The sequence below is a fragment of the Archocentrus centrarchus genome, chromosome 8 (assembly GCF_007364275.1).
Source record: "Archocentrus centrarchus isolate MPI-CPG fArcCen1 chromosome 8, fArcCen1, whole genome shotgun sequence".
Taxonomy (NCBI): Eukaryota; Metazoa; Chordata; class Actinopteri; order Cichliformes; family Cichlidae; genus Archocentrus; species Archocentrus centrarchus.
The window spans coordinates 10,170,442-10,189,253 of NC_044353.1; the positions used below are offsets into that span (position 1 = coordinate 10,170,442).

General features: G+C 41.9%; 1 protein-coding gene across 1 annotated transcript in view; it reads right to left on the reverse strand.

Moving 5' to 3' along the window:
* The window catches only part of grin2ba (glutamate receptor, ionotropic, N-methyl D-aspartate 2B, genome duplicate a), a 130,257-nt gene that overhangs the window by 18,157 nt on the left and 93,288 nt on the right, over positions 1-18,812 (reverse strand). The window contains exons 7-10 of the mRNA XM_030735879.1: positions 17,530-17,644; positions 9,605-9,813; positions 9,014-9,185; positions 399-552 (exon numbers count right to left, since the gene is read on the reverse strand). Coding sequence (XP_030591739.1) covers positions 399-552; positions 9,014-9,185; positions 9,605-9,813; positions 17,530-17,644 — 650 coding nt within the window. The remainder of the gene's footprint in view (positions 1-398; positions 553-9,013; positions 9,186-9,604; positions 9,814-17,529; positions 17,645-18,812) is intronic.

Here is an 18,812-nt window from a genome sequence, read left to right on the forward strand (position 1 = left end):
GTGCAAATGCACTGAAACTTGGCTCCTATCACTTGGTGAGTCCACTAAATCTCTTTGAGTTCAACATTCGGGGGGGGGGCAAAAACAACAGCCTAATAAATTGTCATTCACTCTCAGTTTGTCAGGAAATCTAATGAAAAGACACTTAATCAAAATTTGCTGATAAACTTAAATCCAAAGAATCCTTGAAATCTTTGAGTCGAAGCATTTGAGTGAAACTGAAAAGGTAACAAAGTATGTATAAATATAAAGATTACAATTAAATCTGTCGTCAGTGGTGGACACGGATCATATTGATAGACTTCTGGATCAGTGCTCCCACAGGTCAAAACACAGCCATTGATCCATCTCTGCCACCCTCCTCCAACTTTTTACAGCTGTCTACCACAGCTCCTCACCTAAGAAAGCCGACGGCGAAACGGTGCCATTGCTGCGAGAGACCATGACGCTGATGCCTGTCTCGATAAAGGGGACGGAAAAGTCAATGACCTCCGACCTCTCCTCGTTGATGGTCAAAGAGCCGACAGCCATGTGGGCATTTTTTAACACCACCTGGTAAGATGTGAAAAAAAAAAAACAAACAGAAAGAGAAAAAGTGCATCTATTATCTATTTCTCAACTACACACCTGTCACGCAACAACAGAAGCACTGTAGTGTAATGAATGGAGCGCACTCTCAGTTTTTTTCCAGAGGCTTGTGTACTGTGGCAACAAACAAATTAAAAAAAGAATTTCAATGGAAATAGTTAAGAATAGCTTATGGTCATGAAACAGCATAAAAATAGGAAGTCACAGCCATGGGTTCGAAGGTGACTCTTTACTCTTTCCAAATCTGGATAATTCCTGTTAGGAAATTTAATAGAGACAAAGGTGGGCATCTCATAAAGGTATAGTGCAAACACTTTTTATACCACCCATTCAACTCTTTCTTTCTTCTTTTTGTCTGTTTCTGCCCACACGATGGATGAATAACGAGCCTCCTAGCAGAAATGTCAAGGGTAACTAGAAGGTTTCAGTGTCGGCCCTTATAATACATGATATGACATGTTTTTGTTCTGATTTTAAGATCAGGGTTACATCACATGATCTCGTGGTCTTATGAATTCAGTAGTGTGTGGCTGCATCCTGGGTAGCACGGTGGCAGTATGGTGGTGTAGTAGGACACGAATACATGCAACTCGATACGTGAAGGTCATAAGCAAAGCATGAGTTAGACTAATGTTTAAGGGACATTAAATGTAGGATGTTTTTCTCCCTCTGGGTTTTAGTGTTATTACTACATTTAGGTAGTCTTTTTTTTTTTTTGCCAGTTGCACAGTTTTGAAGATATCAGCTGAAGAGATTTCAGCGTTCTATATATAATGGAATTAAATAGGATATGGTATAAAATCTGCCAAACCAAACATGTGGCGCTACCTGCCGTGGCGACCCCTTGTGAATAAGGAAGCAGCTGAAAGCAACTTTCTGTCGTGATACTAAAAGTTTCAAAAAACACATTTGAAAAATTTAGCAGTAATGTCTCGCTGTTCCAACCACAAGCCTCTCCTCACGGGTGGATGGACGCTTTCTTCAGCTGAGTGATACAGTTGCTGGGTGTAGTTTGATAGAAAGAAAGTTCCCAAATTAAACTGCTCACGATGGGGGGTCGTGGACTTTGTTTGGGGTTTTTGTTTTAGCAACAGAGAGCATGATTTCTGCATAGAAACAATGCTGCTGAGTTTTTAAAATGTATTTTTTAGGTGCTTTCAGCAGCACAACACAAATGCTATTTAGTTCTATTATATTTAGGAGAAGGCAGACACCTCCACAGCAGATATCTTTTTAAATTCACAATAAAAGAATTTAGATGGATTGTACAGTATGCACATTGATTTTGGGGTGAACTCTCCCTTTAAACTTTACAGTGGCCCTTATTCTTTGTCTTTTTGTGAAACTGCTCACTTCTTTCTGATGGCTACACTTTAATCCAAGCACGCCTAATTAAATATGCCTGGACTGAATTCCTGATATGCTGCTGTGTTATTTCAAGTGGAATCAGAATATGGTTGATCTCCTTCCAATTTCCATCCCAACAATACAAGAGCAATAACTTCTGTCCTAGAATAGATGCACCACTTTACCCTCGTGTTGAGTAACCACGCAGAGCAGAAGAGGTTGAAATACCAATCTTTCAAAAAACCACAATGCAGTTCCTCAAGTTTAACTTTGTTCTGAGAAAGGGAGAAAAGTTGTAGTTCCACTGTAGTTACTTTTTCCTTCTCCATTAACATGTATAAAACATGCAGCAGATAGGGCACTCTCTCTGCTAGCTGTCCAAAAGAGTTTTGGAAAATACGGGAGATTACATTTAATATGAGGTTAAGAGAACATGGATACAAAAGAAAAAAAATTGTGTGCAAAGAATTCAGAAACACGAGGCAAAGAAAGGCATGAAAATGTAGGCCTTAGAGACAAAGGTAGAGCATGGTAGATAGAGACAACACACTTTCCACGCATACGGCACGCAGAGTGGACACTCGTGATGCTCACCAGGGGACGGAAGGAGGGAGAAAGAAAGAGGGAGGGAGTAAGTGGGTTACCACAGTGGGTCATGGCTGCTTGAAATAGCCGCCCCAATGCCTTCCTCTACCTGCCTCCCTCCCTTCTGTACCTCTGCACAGGTAGTATATTTAGCCCCAAATTTTACAGCCCTACAGCGCAGGGGTAAAATGGGACAGGACTGTCTCTCTGAGTTAATAAGGCGTGTGTGACTAGTGTGAGTCAAAGCTCCACTATGCGCTTCAGTGTGAGTGAGTGTGCGCACATAACAGTGAGTCATAAAGGGAAAAAGACAAAGAGAAGCGAGTGAACCTTTGTTCGCTACCTGTGAAGTGGACCTTTTCAGGGAGGGAGAATATTACACATCTGCTCTGCACATTATCTGCAATTTTTCAAAGTGTTTATGTGTGTGCAGCATGTGTGCATTTGTAATTTTTCAATCTTGCTTATTCTGTCGGTATATGAGTATGGATGTGTATGATCGCCTTTGTGTGTGTGTGTGTGTGTGTGTGTGTGTTTTTTGCGTGCTTTAATGTGCGAACACCTCCCTAGGGAAGACAACGAGTCCAACCAGCAGCGTACTCACTTCCTCTCTCTCTGTTCGCTCTCTCCATCTCCCTCCTACGACTTGTTCTCTCCGTGTTATGAAAGTGACCCATGTGGGTGTTATTGAGAATGAGTGAGCGAGGATCTGCGTTCGCGTGTGTTTATGTGTCTTGGCTGGTGTATGTGTGCGCCAGTCTTTATGTGTCTCTGCTACCGAGGCTAAAATTCATGTAATCAAGTGTATTGCCTCTAATATTTTAGATTAAGAGTACTGGGGGCAGCACAAGTCAATGCAGCCCATGAAATCTGACACTAACTGCTAGAACTGAGTTAGGACAAAATACAGGCTTTCTCAGCACATTCACTGATTTTTTTTCTTTTTTAATTTGATCTTTTGTCTTTGTGAGATGTGGCAAATTGTGCAAAGGCCCTCTGTGATCTCTGTGAGTGTTCAGGAGACACGGTGTGTGTCGCCATCGGTCCAGATCTGGGTCCACTGAGAATGTGAGATATGCTGTAGTTTTGGCCGTGCTCCAAGAGGAGAAGGACACAGGTCGTTTTTTTTGTTAGATCCAGCAGTTATGGAAGAGCTTTTGTGGAGTATGAGACTGTAAATTTGACCTTACAAGTGAATTCTCTTTGAGCACATAAAGAAACAGTTTCAATGAATAGGCTTCTTTGTGTCTGCGTGTCTGCTTTCTTGCATGTTTTTCTGCGATTATTCAGACATTAGTGTCTGTTGTCTGCATGTGTAAGAGGGGGAGATAAATGCCCCCCTCCATTCTCCTAATGACCATTCATCTGTAGAGGTGAGAAGGAGACGGCACATTACCGCGCTTTTAGTCGGGGCGATAGAGTTTATTACAGGTGGCCACACTTACAGCTCAGCGCCCACTAAAGAGAGGTTGACTATAATGGCTTTATGTAAGAGATTAAATGTGTGAGTCCAATGTAAATTGAAGTGTCCATGTTGGATAAAATAGACACATAAGCGTGTCTTGTCTGTGTCTTCTTTGACTTCTGAAGGTTGCTCAAACTTTAGTATCCACACAAAGTTGGCTGAAGCCAAAGTCCTTCTACAATGTCTCTGGAAAAGCGTGTTCTCACCTCATGACCTTTGGGGTACTATTGATCTGTTTGCCTTCATTAACAAATGGCCAAAGTCAGACAGCACAAGTGCAGTTCGCTCTTATAAGTTGAAGTATGAGAACTGACAACGACCTTACCTTAGGACCAATGTCGATTAGGAAATGTTTAGAGCCTCAAGCGAATTGTTGCAGCTGACTGAACTGAACCTGGGGTGAGGCGCTTAACCCATTGGACATAAAAATCAAGCCCATGTGGCAGAAGCTTGACCCAGAAGGGGAGGCTCTTAATTCAAGGTATGAAAATGCACTTCAAAGAGGAAATGAACCCTTCAGGCAGCCACCTATAGAAGCTAAATATAGCTCAGGACATAAGTAACTCAGAACTTTGTCTCGCCTTTGATCTTTTATTCACCTTCACCTCCATCTTGGCAGTAATTCCAAGCATCTTAATGCAGTCCACTCAGAAGAACAAGAGTTGGAAGAAAGAATTACACTGGCTGCATGGTAATAGCAATAAGCAGCTGCTATTCCCATGCAATAAGAGGATACATGATAAGGGTACACAGCTTTGACTTATTATTTGCAGTGTCCAGTTGATGCAAATGTATTTTGCAGTGCTAAGAATGTGGCTCAATTTTAGGAAAATGGTCTCTAAATAGTGACTGATTTTTGGATGGGTGGGGCAAAGCAGTTAAAGATAAATGACATCAACACCTGAAACATAATTTGCTGAATCAGCATCATAGACTGTTGACCATAAAAAGATCCTCTTTGCTACATCAAAGATCCCCAAAACCTTTAAATAGAAGTAACAAAGAGAAATTTTAAGACACAAGTTTTCAGTCTCCACGTCAGTTTGGTCAGTTTGCTTGTTCACTGCATTCAAACATTCAGTATCAGCTACAAATCCTCTGGAAGCATTTGGAAACATCTTGATCTTTTAAAGATTCATTGTATCAAGATTTTTAAAAAATGTCTCAGCACTCGGAGCAAAAAGATTACGCTGGAGCTCTTCACTGCAGTGGTGAGCCAAATGCCCCAGAAGACACCGAATTCCTCAGAAGGGCATTTGATCACCTTCAGAAAGAAAACCAAGACCTGCACAATATGATCAAACAAATGCAGGAGGAAAAGTCCAGAGACATGAAGGCCCAAAACAAACACTCTGGAGAAATTACCCAAGAGCACCAACCAGTTAAAGATCTGCAATACGAGCCGAACATGCAGATCATAAATGGAGGTTGGGAAATACTGCTAAGTAGAGCACAGCAGCAAATAACACATTTAATGCTGCAGAGAAAAAAGGATGTGGCTAAACTCCAACAAATGCAGTTCAGGCCCCAAGAAATGGAGGCACTGCAATACAACCTCCAAGTCATGGAGGAACAATATAACGAGGAGATATACAAGCTCCAAAAACTGGAAGCTCAACATAAGGAGACACTACGCAAGTTTCAAGACTTGCAAGAAATTCATGACCAGACACTGTACCAACTCAAACAAAAGGACGCACTAGCTGCAGAGACACAATACCAGCTTCAAGACGTGACAGCAAGATATGACGAGACACAAGACAAACTAAGAAGCTTGGAGGCCATACACAAAGAGACACAACACAAGCTGGAGGAGAAGACCAGAGAGCTGGAGGCCCAAAATAAACACATGGGAGAAGAACACGAAGAGATAAAATGCAAACACCAACAATTGGAAAGGACACACAAGGAGACACTATACAAACACCAACAACTGGAAAAAAAACTATGATCAGGTACTAGGCCAACTCCAAAAGCTGGAAGAAGAAGCTGAAGACTCAGAACGCCAGCTTCTTGAAAGTGAGAATAAAAATAACAGTTTGCGAATAAAACTTGATCAAACACGGCAAAAAAATATAGAAATACAAGAAGAGAAAGAAGAACAGGAAGCTCAACATAGAGAGATGGAGAGCAAACTCAAAGACAAGTTCCAACAACTGGAAGCAGCAGCTAAGAACACACAACACCAGCTTCTCGAAAGCGAGAAAGAAAAGGAACGTTTACAAGTCAAACTTGATGAAGCACTGCAAAGAAATGCAGAAATGCTACGAGAGAAGGAAGAAAAGGAAGAACTGCACAGCAAGATGCAGCATGTTCTTCAAGACTTTGTGCAGAGAAATACTGAGCTCAAAGTATTTCTTGATGAGCACAAAGACAAAAATGTTGCAGTGGAGGCAGAGAGGGTAAATTTGGAGAAACTCTGCAATGAGATGACGTGTAAGCTGCAAGAAATGATGGGGAAAAAATACACAACTGCAAGGACTCTGTGACATAGAACAGAGCAGAAACAATGAAATGCAGAAGGAGGCACAACAACATGAGAAAATGCACAAAGATATGCAGTGTGCACTTCATGAAATGCAGATCAGAAATGAGCAGTTGCAAGACATGCATGACAAAATACAACAAAGCAATAAAGACATGCATGAGGCGAAGAAGGCGCAGGAAGAGCAAAATGTAGAACTGAAGCAAAAGCATGCAGACAGTGAGAAAAAGCTGGAAGAAGTTGAGAAAAGATGCAGCAAATTTGAAGAAGAGAATGAACAACTCCTGTCTGACGTCAAAAACCTCATCGTACAAAACAAAGATTTACAGGAACGCTGCCTGAAAAAGAAGAGAAGACGTTTCTGGTGTTTCGGCTGAAATTCTTAACCTGAAGAACAACAGCCTGCTCCTCCTCCACCCTTTATCCATCTCTCTTCTGATTTCTTCACCTTTGAATTGGCCACAACATTCACCAGCACCATGTCCTAAACATTTATATACAACTAAATATGTCATTGAGCTTATCAGTGGTAGGTTTAACACACCATTCACCCCCCCCCCCCCCCCCCCCCCCCCCAAATAGCTGAAATTTAATTTGTTGAAAGAGTTTAAACAGTTGAAAAAGACAAAAAAAAAAAAAAAAAAAAAAAACAACAACAAAAAGAAATGCAAAACAGTTGAAACTGTCAAGAAAATTCCTAAATTGAACTTGATTTGCTGAAATTGGTGGAAAATGTGGAAGCAGAGAAACTTGGACCGGAAATTCACTTTAGTCTGCAAGACACTTCCTCCTTTGAGACAACACAAGTCCTCTGCAAAATGAAAGAAGCCTGCAGAAAGGAGCAATTAGATAAACCCTGCAACAAATCTACCGTGAATTTTCTATATTGAACCACCAACATCTGGAACCAAATTCCTTGTATGTGTAGCATACTTGGTAAAAATTAATATGATCCTGATTCTGAAATGTCTTCTCTCTTGTTGTTCCATGACCTGTGAGTTTGGTAGTAGGTATAAAATGAGTGTGTGTTAAAATGCAGGCTAATCAGGCATAAAGACGTATAATATAAAAATATGAAGTATGACCACTAAATCTGGGGCTCAACAATGAGTACCTAAACTCTCTACTATTTGTGTAATTATTGAAAGCACAAAATCTCCTTCTGACCCTGCCAACACCTCTGCGCACCAAAGCCTGGGTTGTATATGAAGCAAACAAACTTTTCAGTCATTCCCCTTCTCTTATCTAACATGATGCCAATGTGGCTGTTTGCCAACACTCTGAAATGTCTTAACACCACCTTTTAAACAGCAGCAACCTCAATGGTTGTGAGTGCTGTGTTACTTCAGGCCAAGCACAACCTGCTGTCTTGGTAGATCAGCTGATATGAGCCAAGCTCAGTGCCAGTCCACATCAGCTAATGGCTCAGCTGATACCCATCTTACTCACCCAACTGGCTTTAAAGAGTTCCTTTAGCTGGCCTAAAGTTGCTCCTGCATTTACAAGCCACTTTGCAACCCACCTCCACCCCAGCTACCCCTTTTCATGCTGTCTTTTTGCTTAAATTATGGCATTACGCTTGTGTCCATGTCCTGTGCAGAGCCTACGGAGAGGGGTTTTCAACCTGCGCAAATGTGCTTGGGTGCACTCCTCCAAAAACAACCCAACAGCACATAACTGAATGTAGTGTACACTTTTCATCGCATGATACCGTATGCATTTCCCAGGTGGATGTGGTTGCTGGTGGTCGCTGCTAAAGCTCCACTGATGTTGACCTAGCGACCAGTCAGTAGCCCCCCCCAGCAACCGCTGGTCACTTGGGAAAAGTGTATTTGGTGATCGGTGAGGTTGCTGGCAGTCACTAGCATGAAACTAGTTGCAAAAGAGGTATATTGTGCTGTAAGAATCACCTTGCAATTGCTTTGTTCACTAGCAGGTTGTCACAGTAGCCCGCAGTCTGCATGGCAGATGGCGGCAAACACTAGCAAATTACTTGCCAACTGAGTAAAGCAGTAAGGCACTTTTTTTTACTTTGAATGAGAACATCTCTTTTTTCAGTTTGCAACACACTTTTTAAATTTTCACTACAGAGTAAATTACAAACTGGTTATTGGTGCAGCCCTCTCTCTCTCTCTCTGAATGATTTCACCCTGCATCAGCAATTTCCAACAACCACTTGCAACCAGTGGGGGGAACATACATCTTTCCCTTGTGACCACTGCTCGCCAGTTGGTTGGTCTTTGGGTCTGTGTGACTGAGTCCTTACTTAATCAATGCCATCTCTGTTGTCACTGATGTCTGCTCGGTTCTGTATGGGAGTCTTGCATCTTCTTTTCATCAGTAATCCTGATTAAAATTACAGCTGCAATCATGTAATTTGCATATGCATAACTATGAGACGGTTTTGCTTTCCGCTTCCTCTGAGCATTGTTAGTGGATATCCTTTTTGGTGATACCTACTTCATTACACACAGAACTGACAAAATGGGGTTCAAGAATGCAAATAAGAAAAAACATAGGCATAGAGAGACATATCTCCTTACCTCTCCCACCATGCCGTTCCAGGTTCCATTGACTTTCTTGCCATGTTTCCCATTCGTGACCAGGTAAAGGTCGTAGGTAAATTTGACTGACTTGGCAATCTTCTTCAGGATGTCAATGCAGAAACCCTTACAGCAACGCTTGATGTAGATCCCTGACTCTCTTGTCTGATTTCTGCATGCAAAGACAGATGGACAATTATTTAATTAAAAATGTACATCTGTCTGAATGGCCATGAATCATTAATTGTAAAAGTGATTTGGTGTTTCTGGCGCTGTCACTGTCACACCGATGAAGTGTGAAATGATTCCACCTCAGGCTCCGCAAAGCTGCCGTGGGAAATTAACATCATTCACAAGAAAAATTTAGGCAGTTGCCAGGCTTTTCATTTCTACTTTGGTCAGTTCTGCAGTAGGTGGATCTGTGAGTTACTGTGGCAGATGGCACAAAAAAAAATGTGTAAAAGCTCACACTAATCTAACCTTTTACTCAATGTAAATTAGGTTTTGTCTCAATGCATTCTTACTCTTGACTGTCATGTATTTCAGCATGAATCTGGCACAGATTTGGAATATGTGAGATTTGAGCCTCACACTGATTTTATCTGTTTGCGGCAGGGTACAGTGTTCCTCATACAAGTCCCGCTAAGCGGATCCACGTCTTCCACAATGACGAACGGAGCCTCCTCCAATGTCACGATGGACAGGTGGTCATCCTGCCTGGTTGCTGCTCCCCCGTATAGTTCATAGCGAGGCCACACATGGTACTTCATGGACAGGGAACCGTTCTCCCATTTACCCACCTGCAGATACATAGAGAAAACAGAAGACATTTAGTCTGCCTTGAAAATCATACAACAATTAAGATTTTTTTCCTTTAAGCAGGCGCTTAAAAAAAATCATGGAGGCTTGTAGTCTTTTTTTTTAGTCTTTTGTGACTGAGTCTGAAAATGCCAAATATAACAGTAAAACACATCACCTGGCAGGAATCAGATTACATTTCACTCTGCAGTAACTCAAGCGCAGCTCTGCAGTTGCAAACAGTTCTGAAGCATATCACAGAAGAGTCAAGCAAAAATACCTCAATATAATTTCAGAGCCTATTTTCTACTTTCTGTATTTTTTTGTGATTTTTGTCGAGGATGTAGAGGAGAGGAGACCTGTTTATTTGTTTGTTTTGATCCTTTGACCAATCCTTTATTGGTTCAACTTTTCATTAACAACAAGACAGTTAAAAAGAAAGTTTAACATGACGTCCAACTGTCCCACCCATCTGAGCAGAAATACACAAAAATAAATGGGATATTGGTTGATTTTCACACTCAGATATTAAGAACCAATTTTTTTCTCCAGTTATGTTGCACGGGACACCACTGACTGCCCAAACAGAAACAAATTCTTCAATGTCAGACACAATTTTGTAGAATACAAAGTCTATTTTTAAACCTGCAGCCATGAGACCCCCTGAACATAGGTTCAGCATTTACAGATCTGGCCCACTTCATTTTGTTTCTCCTGGTGAGCCACAAGCTCATCTTAGCCTGACCTATTAGAAAGTTAATCAGACAAACCTTCCTTCACAGCACTGCAGAGTACTTTGGACCAAAAATAAAAAGACTGTCCTCTAAAATTACCTTTAAACCAGTGAGTCACTGCTGCTACAAAGAAAAAAGGTTAGCTAGTCTGGGACAACTAACACTTCTGGCTATTCCCATCTCAGGTGTTTGTGAAGGTAATATCAATCCTTTTTCCTCATCCTGCTCCTCCACTGCAGCACAAATGGACAATGATGGAAAGTCAGGCAATAAGATCAACTGGTCACCTGGAGAATGAGTCTTTAACGCATCCCTAAAGAGACCAGGAAGATCACTCATGACTTTTTCCACAAGTCACAGAGACTTCATCCTACTTTCCTGAGCCAGCCCGACAGCAGTTTTCCACCTCCCTGCTGACCTCAGGCCCACCGGCTATGTTAGTCCAGCTGTTATGAAGAACCTCTGAACACTAACAGAGCTGAGCATCCTGCTCTGTAAAAAAGGAGGCTCCTCGCCAATGTAATTTCCTGGTCAATAGAAAAAAGTGCCAGAGTCTAAACAGCCTATCAAATCTTCATACAGATCTTTCCCGACCACAGCTGAGCTGCTGCAGACATCTCATCAAAAGAGACAGCAGACTCCAACTAAACTGATTCTGCTTCACAAAGCTGAGGCAGTCCTTCCAGTATCTCTGTAGCCACACAGTCAGAGTTGCATCTTTCAGCACTAAACAGGTTGCATTAAAAGTCTACGGCAAGCTTCCTCATTTCTGACGGGTCACATGTTACAGCCCAGTTTGGAAGCTTGAGGTGCATCATTTTCCTCATATTCCCTAACCCTTTTCTCCAACCTAAAGAAAAATTTGGTTGGAGCATCTGTTTCTTGTCAGTAGAGATGCAGGTTCTAATTAAACCACCTTCATTACCTTCATGAAAGAACCTACCTATAGGCTTCCTCCTGCCATCCCAAGTCCTGTTGTCACTGTCTATCCCAGTAATCATTCTATCCTGTAACAGCCTGGTTTCCCTTTCTAACTCATCAAAACTGCTTTTTCAATAGCTATTGTGTGTGCTGTGTATTGTTGGCAAAAATAGATTGTCAAAATCTTTTGTTTCTTTGTCTTCAGTGACTCCAGAAGTCAGAGAAAGCCTGACAGAACTCTGCTGTGGGTCAGCTGCCAATTACAGTGCCAGTTCGGACAACGGTGAGAGTGTGCCCGCAAAGAGGTGTCTAAAATCACTAAATGATGATCATAGAAACCAGTGGCTGCAAGTTTGATGAACATAAAATCTGTCGAGCCTGGCAGCCCTCACACTGCCTTCTCACATGTGTATTTTCTGACTGATGGATGGAGCTTCCTCAACATGTCTACAAGACCATTTTCAATAAAGATGGCGGGTAGAAGAGAAGCTGAAAGTGGAAGAGGTTCCCCTGTATTTCTACAAGCTGAAGGATGGGTGGTACACGTCCAATCCCCTCCTACCGTTATCATTGAGCCACTATTTAACTGTCTCAGTTTATCATTTAATTTGTGAAATAAGTGTGCACTGGAGTTATGAGCATATTGTTGCTCGCCCAGCTTTGTTCCACCTCACATCCTGAAACATGTGTTAACTGAAGGTGCTGTGAAAATAAGACTGCTAAACCTGCATTAAGGTTAGTGCCACTGCCTTCTCTGACCCATTCCCCATTCAGCTTCATTATCTATTGAGCTGTTTGTCTCCTGCGGAAATAACACATCAATGTTTTTATTTCCACTGAGCTCAGTTAGCACTGCTAGTCTTTCTCTAACCCTGCTCCATTGATATTTAAAGTTCCTATCCTCAAATGTTCCATACAGGACAGAGAGAAAGGAGAAAGAGAGGACAGTGAAACCCTTCCAAGAGAACATCACCTTCTGTGCTTCACCCATTTTATTATGCATGTGCTTTCAGAGGAGCTCCCGCCTGTTTTTCCTTTCTAGGTTTAGTCAATATCTTCCTTAGACACTTCGCTGCTCATAACAAACTGATCTCCTCATCTTTAAAACAGAATTAAGGGGAATTCTGCATCAGGGGAGAAGTCTATGACTTCTACAACCTGTCTTCCAAGGTTTTTTTTTCTAAAAACTAACTGTTCTCCTGTAAGGAGTATGAGTGCTGATGCTCATCCTGTGATACAATATCTGAGAACTGTGACACACCCATCCTTGAACATTTCTTCCTCTTCATTCTCAAGATTTACAGCTTTCAAATAACTTGCAGTTAAGCTCTGAGTTTCAGCTTCAGCTGTCGTTCCCCGTCTGTCCGCTACCTTCATTTTCCTCCATTCCTCTGTCATGCTTACCAGAGTTTCTGCCTTTCACTTTCTCAGTTTCCTGCACTATTCCTTCACTGTGTAGTAAACCAGTTTTCGGGGTGCTGATTGAAGCCTCCACGGTTTCATGCTGCCTATCTTCCAAGAGACTAAACGTGTTGAAATCTGGCCTCTTTGCAGATGTCTTTTCTAAACCTGCCACCAAACTTTCTGAAGAAGGTTTGTTCTTTTTCCAACAGGTTGTTTGGGATGAAGAGGGGGCACCAGACACGGTGATCCACACTGAATCCACAAACAAAGTTGAGATGGCCACAAACAAGTCATCCAAGACCACACCCCTCTCAACCAACATGTGAACAATACATTTTTCTCAAAGAACGGCGATAACAGCCTTATTCATTTGAGAGCCACAAGCGATGTTTCAATGCTCCACCTGTTCTCCAACAGCCAACACAATGTGTGATGCCGCCACACCAACCCCATGCCTAACTGACAGGGGAGGCATGCCATAACTCAAAAATTCTAACCAACTAGCTATGTTTTGTTTGTTCAACTCAAAACTCAATTTATGAAATAAACTTCTCTTACCGTCTCAAAACAGGGTGTAAGAAAAAAATGGTGCTAATGTTCCAGAGAGGAGAGGAGAGGAGAGGAGAGGAGAGGAGAGGAGAGGAGAGGAGAGGAGAGGAGACTGGGGCCCAGAGTGGAGAATGAGAGCAAGGTTACTCTGAAGGACGAGACTGAAACAGAGGGAAAGTGCAGAATTCAGATAGCGCGAAGAGACCGGGCAGAGAAACACAGAGACAGAGAAGTGGATGGAGAGATTAAATGAAAAAAAAGAGATGAGAAGCAGCTAATTTTGCAGAGAAAAGGGGGGAGAGTGTAAAGTAAGAGAAAGAGCTAAGTGAGTGTCTGGATGACAGAGGAAGAAAGCCAGCTCATTCAAATGCAAAATACTGGCTCTTCTGCAGAGGAGTGTCCAGCTGTATGTCTGGAGGGCCCTCTAGCCCTTGTGGCTCTACTCCACTGAATAAGCGTCATCAATTAGTCAATTTCCCCCGGATGGCTCTCACATAAAACCATACCTGGAGACTATGCCTGCGCCCTTTCCTCTGGTTATGCCAAGTAGGCCACTTTTATCAGCGGAAAGATGTGGGTGGAAGTGGGAATGGATCATCTGCTAATTGGACACGGTATAATGCGAGGCAGGGGAGGACAGGGAGCTGTGGTGTGAGTATGTAAAGTTAGGTTTGCACACTCATTAAATATGTAAATGTGCTCAAACACATTGCACTCTGGGGAGCACAAACTTGGCAAGGCTGCCTGGACTGGACAAACTAAGGCTGTGTATCCCTGGGGCATAATGCAGCCTTTTTCTATCTGGACAAAAAAATGGGTGAGCTGGAGCAAGTGATGGAGACAGAGATGGAGAGAGAAAGAGTGGGAAAGTGGGAGAAATGAGTAGGGTATATTGAACGAAAAGGGATAATATCAGCCAGTTGGGTCATAAATGGGACTGGACACTACAGTCTTCCCACGACTTCAAAGGTGCAGTGGAAGGATGGTTGTAGCTGGAACTCATTAGGATCCGAGCAAAGTGGTTCAGCTGGAAGTCAAGCTAAGAATTAAACATGAGTGGGGGTGCAGGAGGAGGAGGTGGTGGAAAGAGATGGGGTGGTGCAGGCTGCAAGGGGAGAAAAGGATAGAAAGGAGAGAGGGAGAGTGGGGAGACAGGAGGGGAGCGACTCACCTTGTTCTCTGATCAGAGGACAGAATATAGATTAGAGAGGCAGAAGAAAGAGAGAAATATGGAGAATAAAGAATAGGGAGAGTCAAAGGAGTCAGGCTGCAGGACACAGAAACAATGGAGGGTGAGCATCAGGAAACACAGATGCATGCTGGTGAGTTGGCAGGTGGTGATGCGCCAGGTTCATTTAAGGTTGTGGACTCGGGATTATTGTTGCCATATGTTCACTACCGCCTTCCTTTCCACCTGTACTTAGACACTTTTTTTTCAGTCTGTACAATGAAAAATTTGAACCTTTGTTCACCGAAAGAAAGTTTTTACATTTAAAGTTTGACTGAGTCGACTCAGTTGTTATTCATTAAGTCACACATTCCAACACGCAAGTCAGCAAGTCTCTAATAGCTGAACTTTCAACCTCTCGGTTTTAAAGGCCCGTGGCACAGTGCAGCGCCTGAACCGTTTCTGTGCATCAGACTCAATTTCATCTCTCCATTCTTTACCTGTAACTGCTTATGTGTGACGGTTATATGGAGGCCGAAACCAATCCCAGTTTGCATTATGCAAGAGGAAGGATACACCCTGGAAAGTCTGGCAGTCAATCACAGGGCTGACACACAGGGACAGACAGCCATTCACCTCTGAGTTCACAGGCAATTTTGACCCGCAAATTAATCAAACCTACACGTCTTTGGACTGTGGGAGCATGGAAGCATCGGCAGAACGCGCTCACACACAAAGCGGCTAGAACTCGGGGATCTACCTTTGTCCGCAGCGAGTGGCAATTAGAATAATGTCATCGCGGTGTCGGTTGACTGTACATGCTTTGTTAATGGCGGCACCCGCAGTTCACACTTTAGCTAAAATGGAGTTTAGTAAAAATCACAACATGACTGCAATTTTAGCAAATCCAAACATACAGTATGTTCTGTGTTCTGAGTTGTTCCATTTATGCATATTGCAGATGTTATTTTCTTCAATAAAAGCATATTTTCCAACCAAGGACATAAAGCCGAGTTCACAACGTTCTGAATTCATAGATTTTATGCTTTTGTGTCAGAACAAATCCTTCCACACTCACTCTGCCTTTAAGGATATTTTAATATTAATTCCTTTTTTTTTTTTTTTTTTTTCCAGTTTTACCCTCCAGTTTTTAAACAATGGGAAATATAAAGGAATAAAAAATTTTTCTATGTATTTTATATATTTTATTTTATAGTTTTAGTGAAAAGAAAGTATACCGCCTCTGAGTTCTAAGTTTTACATATCTAGTCCTTACCAGGTTTTACCACAACACATGATTCATTACTGCATGTCATTATTAATTTAACAAAAATAAGCCAAAATGCAAAAGCAGCGTGTGAAAACTAATAACGCCCAATGATTCAGTAGCTTGTCGAACCACCTTTAGCAGCAATAACTCGCAGTCTCTCACACTGTTGTGGAGGAACACTCTTCTTTGCAATGTTGCTTCAGTTCATTGAGATTTGTGAGCGTTCATTCATGCACAGCTCTGTTAAGGTGCCATCACAGCATTTCGATGAGGTTGACTTTGACTGGGCCATTGCAGCACCTTCATTCTTCTCTTATTTTTAATTAATTTTTTTGTTGTTGTTATACATTTGCTGCTGTGTTTGGGATCACTGTCCTGTTGCATGACCCAGTTTGGGCCAAGCTTTAGCTGTCAGACATATGGCCTCACATTTGACTCTAGAGTACTTTGGTATACAGAGGAGTTCATGGTCGACTCAGTGACTGCAGGGGTGCTCAGGTCCTGTGGCTGCAAAACAAGCCCAAATCATCAGCCCTCCACCACCGTGCTGACAGTTGGTATGAGGTGTTTGTTCTGATATGCTGTGTTTGGGTTTCACCAAATATAAAACTGTGCATTCTGGCCAAACATCTGTGCTTTGGTCTCATCTGTCCAAAGGACATTGTTCCAGAAGTCTTGTGGTTTGTTCTGATGCACTTTGCAAAGTTAAACCGTGCTGCCATGTTCTGACAGAAGAGGCTTTCTCATGGCAACCCTTCCAAAAACAGCCATACTGTTCAGTCTTTTTCTAATTGTACTGTCATGAATTGTAATATTTATGCTAACTGAGGCCCTTGGAGTCTGAGATGTAGCTCTTGTGTTATTTTTAACAATTTTTCTGAGTATTACATGCTCTGACCTTGGGGTGAATTTACTGGGCTGTCCACTCCTGGAAAGATTGGTGCAGGTCTTGATGTTTTCCACTTATGGATAATCTTTCTCACTGTAGAATGATGGTTCTCAGATTGTTTGGAAATGACCTTATAACCCTTCCTAGATTGATCTGCAGCTATGATTGCTTCTCTTAGATCATTGCTGATGCCTTTCCTCCTTGGCATTGCATTTACACACACCTGAACGCTCCAGATCTGGCTGCTACTGAACCTCTAAATACCTATGGAAGCAGTAAGGTGCACAAACTTAGTAGTTTTGTAAGTAAGTAAGTAAGAAAGAAAGAAAGAAAGAAATGCTGCATACAGTATAGGCAACTGTTAACCAAGCTTTTGAACTTACAGCGGCTGTGGAGTAGCATTCATTTAGTACCTCACCACTCTGGAGCCTCTGCTGCAGTGTATTGCTCAAAGGCACCTTTGCTGAGCTGATAATATCTAATCAGAGTAGCACCTATAAGGCTTAAGGCTTAAAAATGCTTAAAAAGTGAAAATCGGATGATAAGAGATCCAGATAGAGACACACAGATACTCACAGACTTAATAGAGAACAGCTAACTCATTGCTTCTATTCATTTTTAACAGCTTACCAAATGTTTTACTTTTAGCAACAGAGGACAATTAGGTTAGCCAGGAATTACCATTTTATGCTGATCAGCCCCCCCCCCATCAGAAACCAGAAACACAAATACGAAGGCACACACACAACCACACGCGCACAGTCACTGTCTCCCTTGTCTCACCCTGTCCCACTGCCTCTCCTTGTTGAGCAGAATGATGACCAGCTTGGGATGCATCTGGTATCCGTCCTCACTGAACGACAGATTACGTCCCTCAAACGTCACATTCATCAGGTACCTGCACAGGGAAACATCGAGGCGAGAAACAGAAGAAGAGCCTGAGTGATGCATATATCGCTTGCTGGAAAATCTCTTTGTAGGTGGCATTTCACAAATGGCTTATTTTTTCTATATATCTATATCCATTCAGGTTCAATTACTCAGTTCCCCAAACATGAAAGTTTTATTGCATGTCAACTTATTTTTTTAAGCATCTTTTCAGACAATCCCAGTGATATTACATAAATTCATCATTTGCCAAGATACAGCTATCAGCTAATGTCGAACCAGCTCTTCCACAAATAGACATACATTAGTCATCACTTGGACAGACATTTCAACAGAACAGCAGATGATGGTTTTAAGACAGGACTAAAGAAAAAGAATTTCAGCAAATTATGTCATCGCTAAATGTCAAATATTACATTTCAATCGCTGCCAGTGAGTTCACCTTTACTGCTGCGACATTCAAGGGACAGTACAAAATTTTTGCAAGCATATTTACCCTCTGACATTTGCCCATGACGAGTTGGTTGAAAAAGTTGATAATAAGCCTCATATCTGTTAAATATAAGCTACAGTCAGCAGGAAGGCAGCTAAGCACAAAGACTGGAAACACCAAGAAACGTTATGTCACTCAGCACAGGTTTTTACAAAGGTAACAAACTCAGAAATTCACATGTTGTACAAGGAATGACTAAAACAATCTGCAACTCCAGCATTAAAAACAATCAAAAAACACCAGACTTTGCAGACTTCTCAGTCATTCTTATACACGCCTGGATCAATTTTTAGAGCAGCTGGTATATTTTTTTTTTAAATCAGTCCCACCATTTGCACTCAGTAGTCTGCGATTTCACCACTTATACATCATCTACAAACACCTGTGTCAAATTGACTCAACTGTCACGCCGCTGATCATCACTAGTCTGAAAGTGACGTTTAAGGTCAGGAGCGTGGACAAGGAGCATGCTTTTTTTGACATTTACAAGTGTGCATTCTTTTGAATACATTTCACAGGATCAGAGTGTCAAAGTAGAGTTCATGTAGCATCCTGTGGCATCTAATGGCTCAGTCACACTAGTAGGACAGCAACCTCCTTGCGATGAAAAATTGCTGGTTTGCTCGGTGATTGCACTGAATTTTTTTCAGATACTGTGACTGATTGCAAGTAGTTGTGATGACCA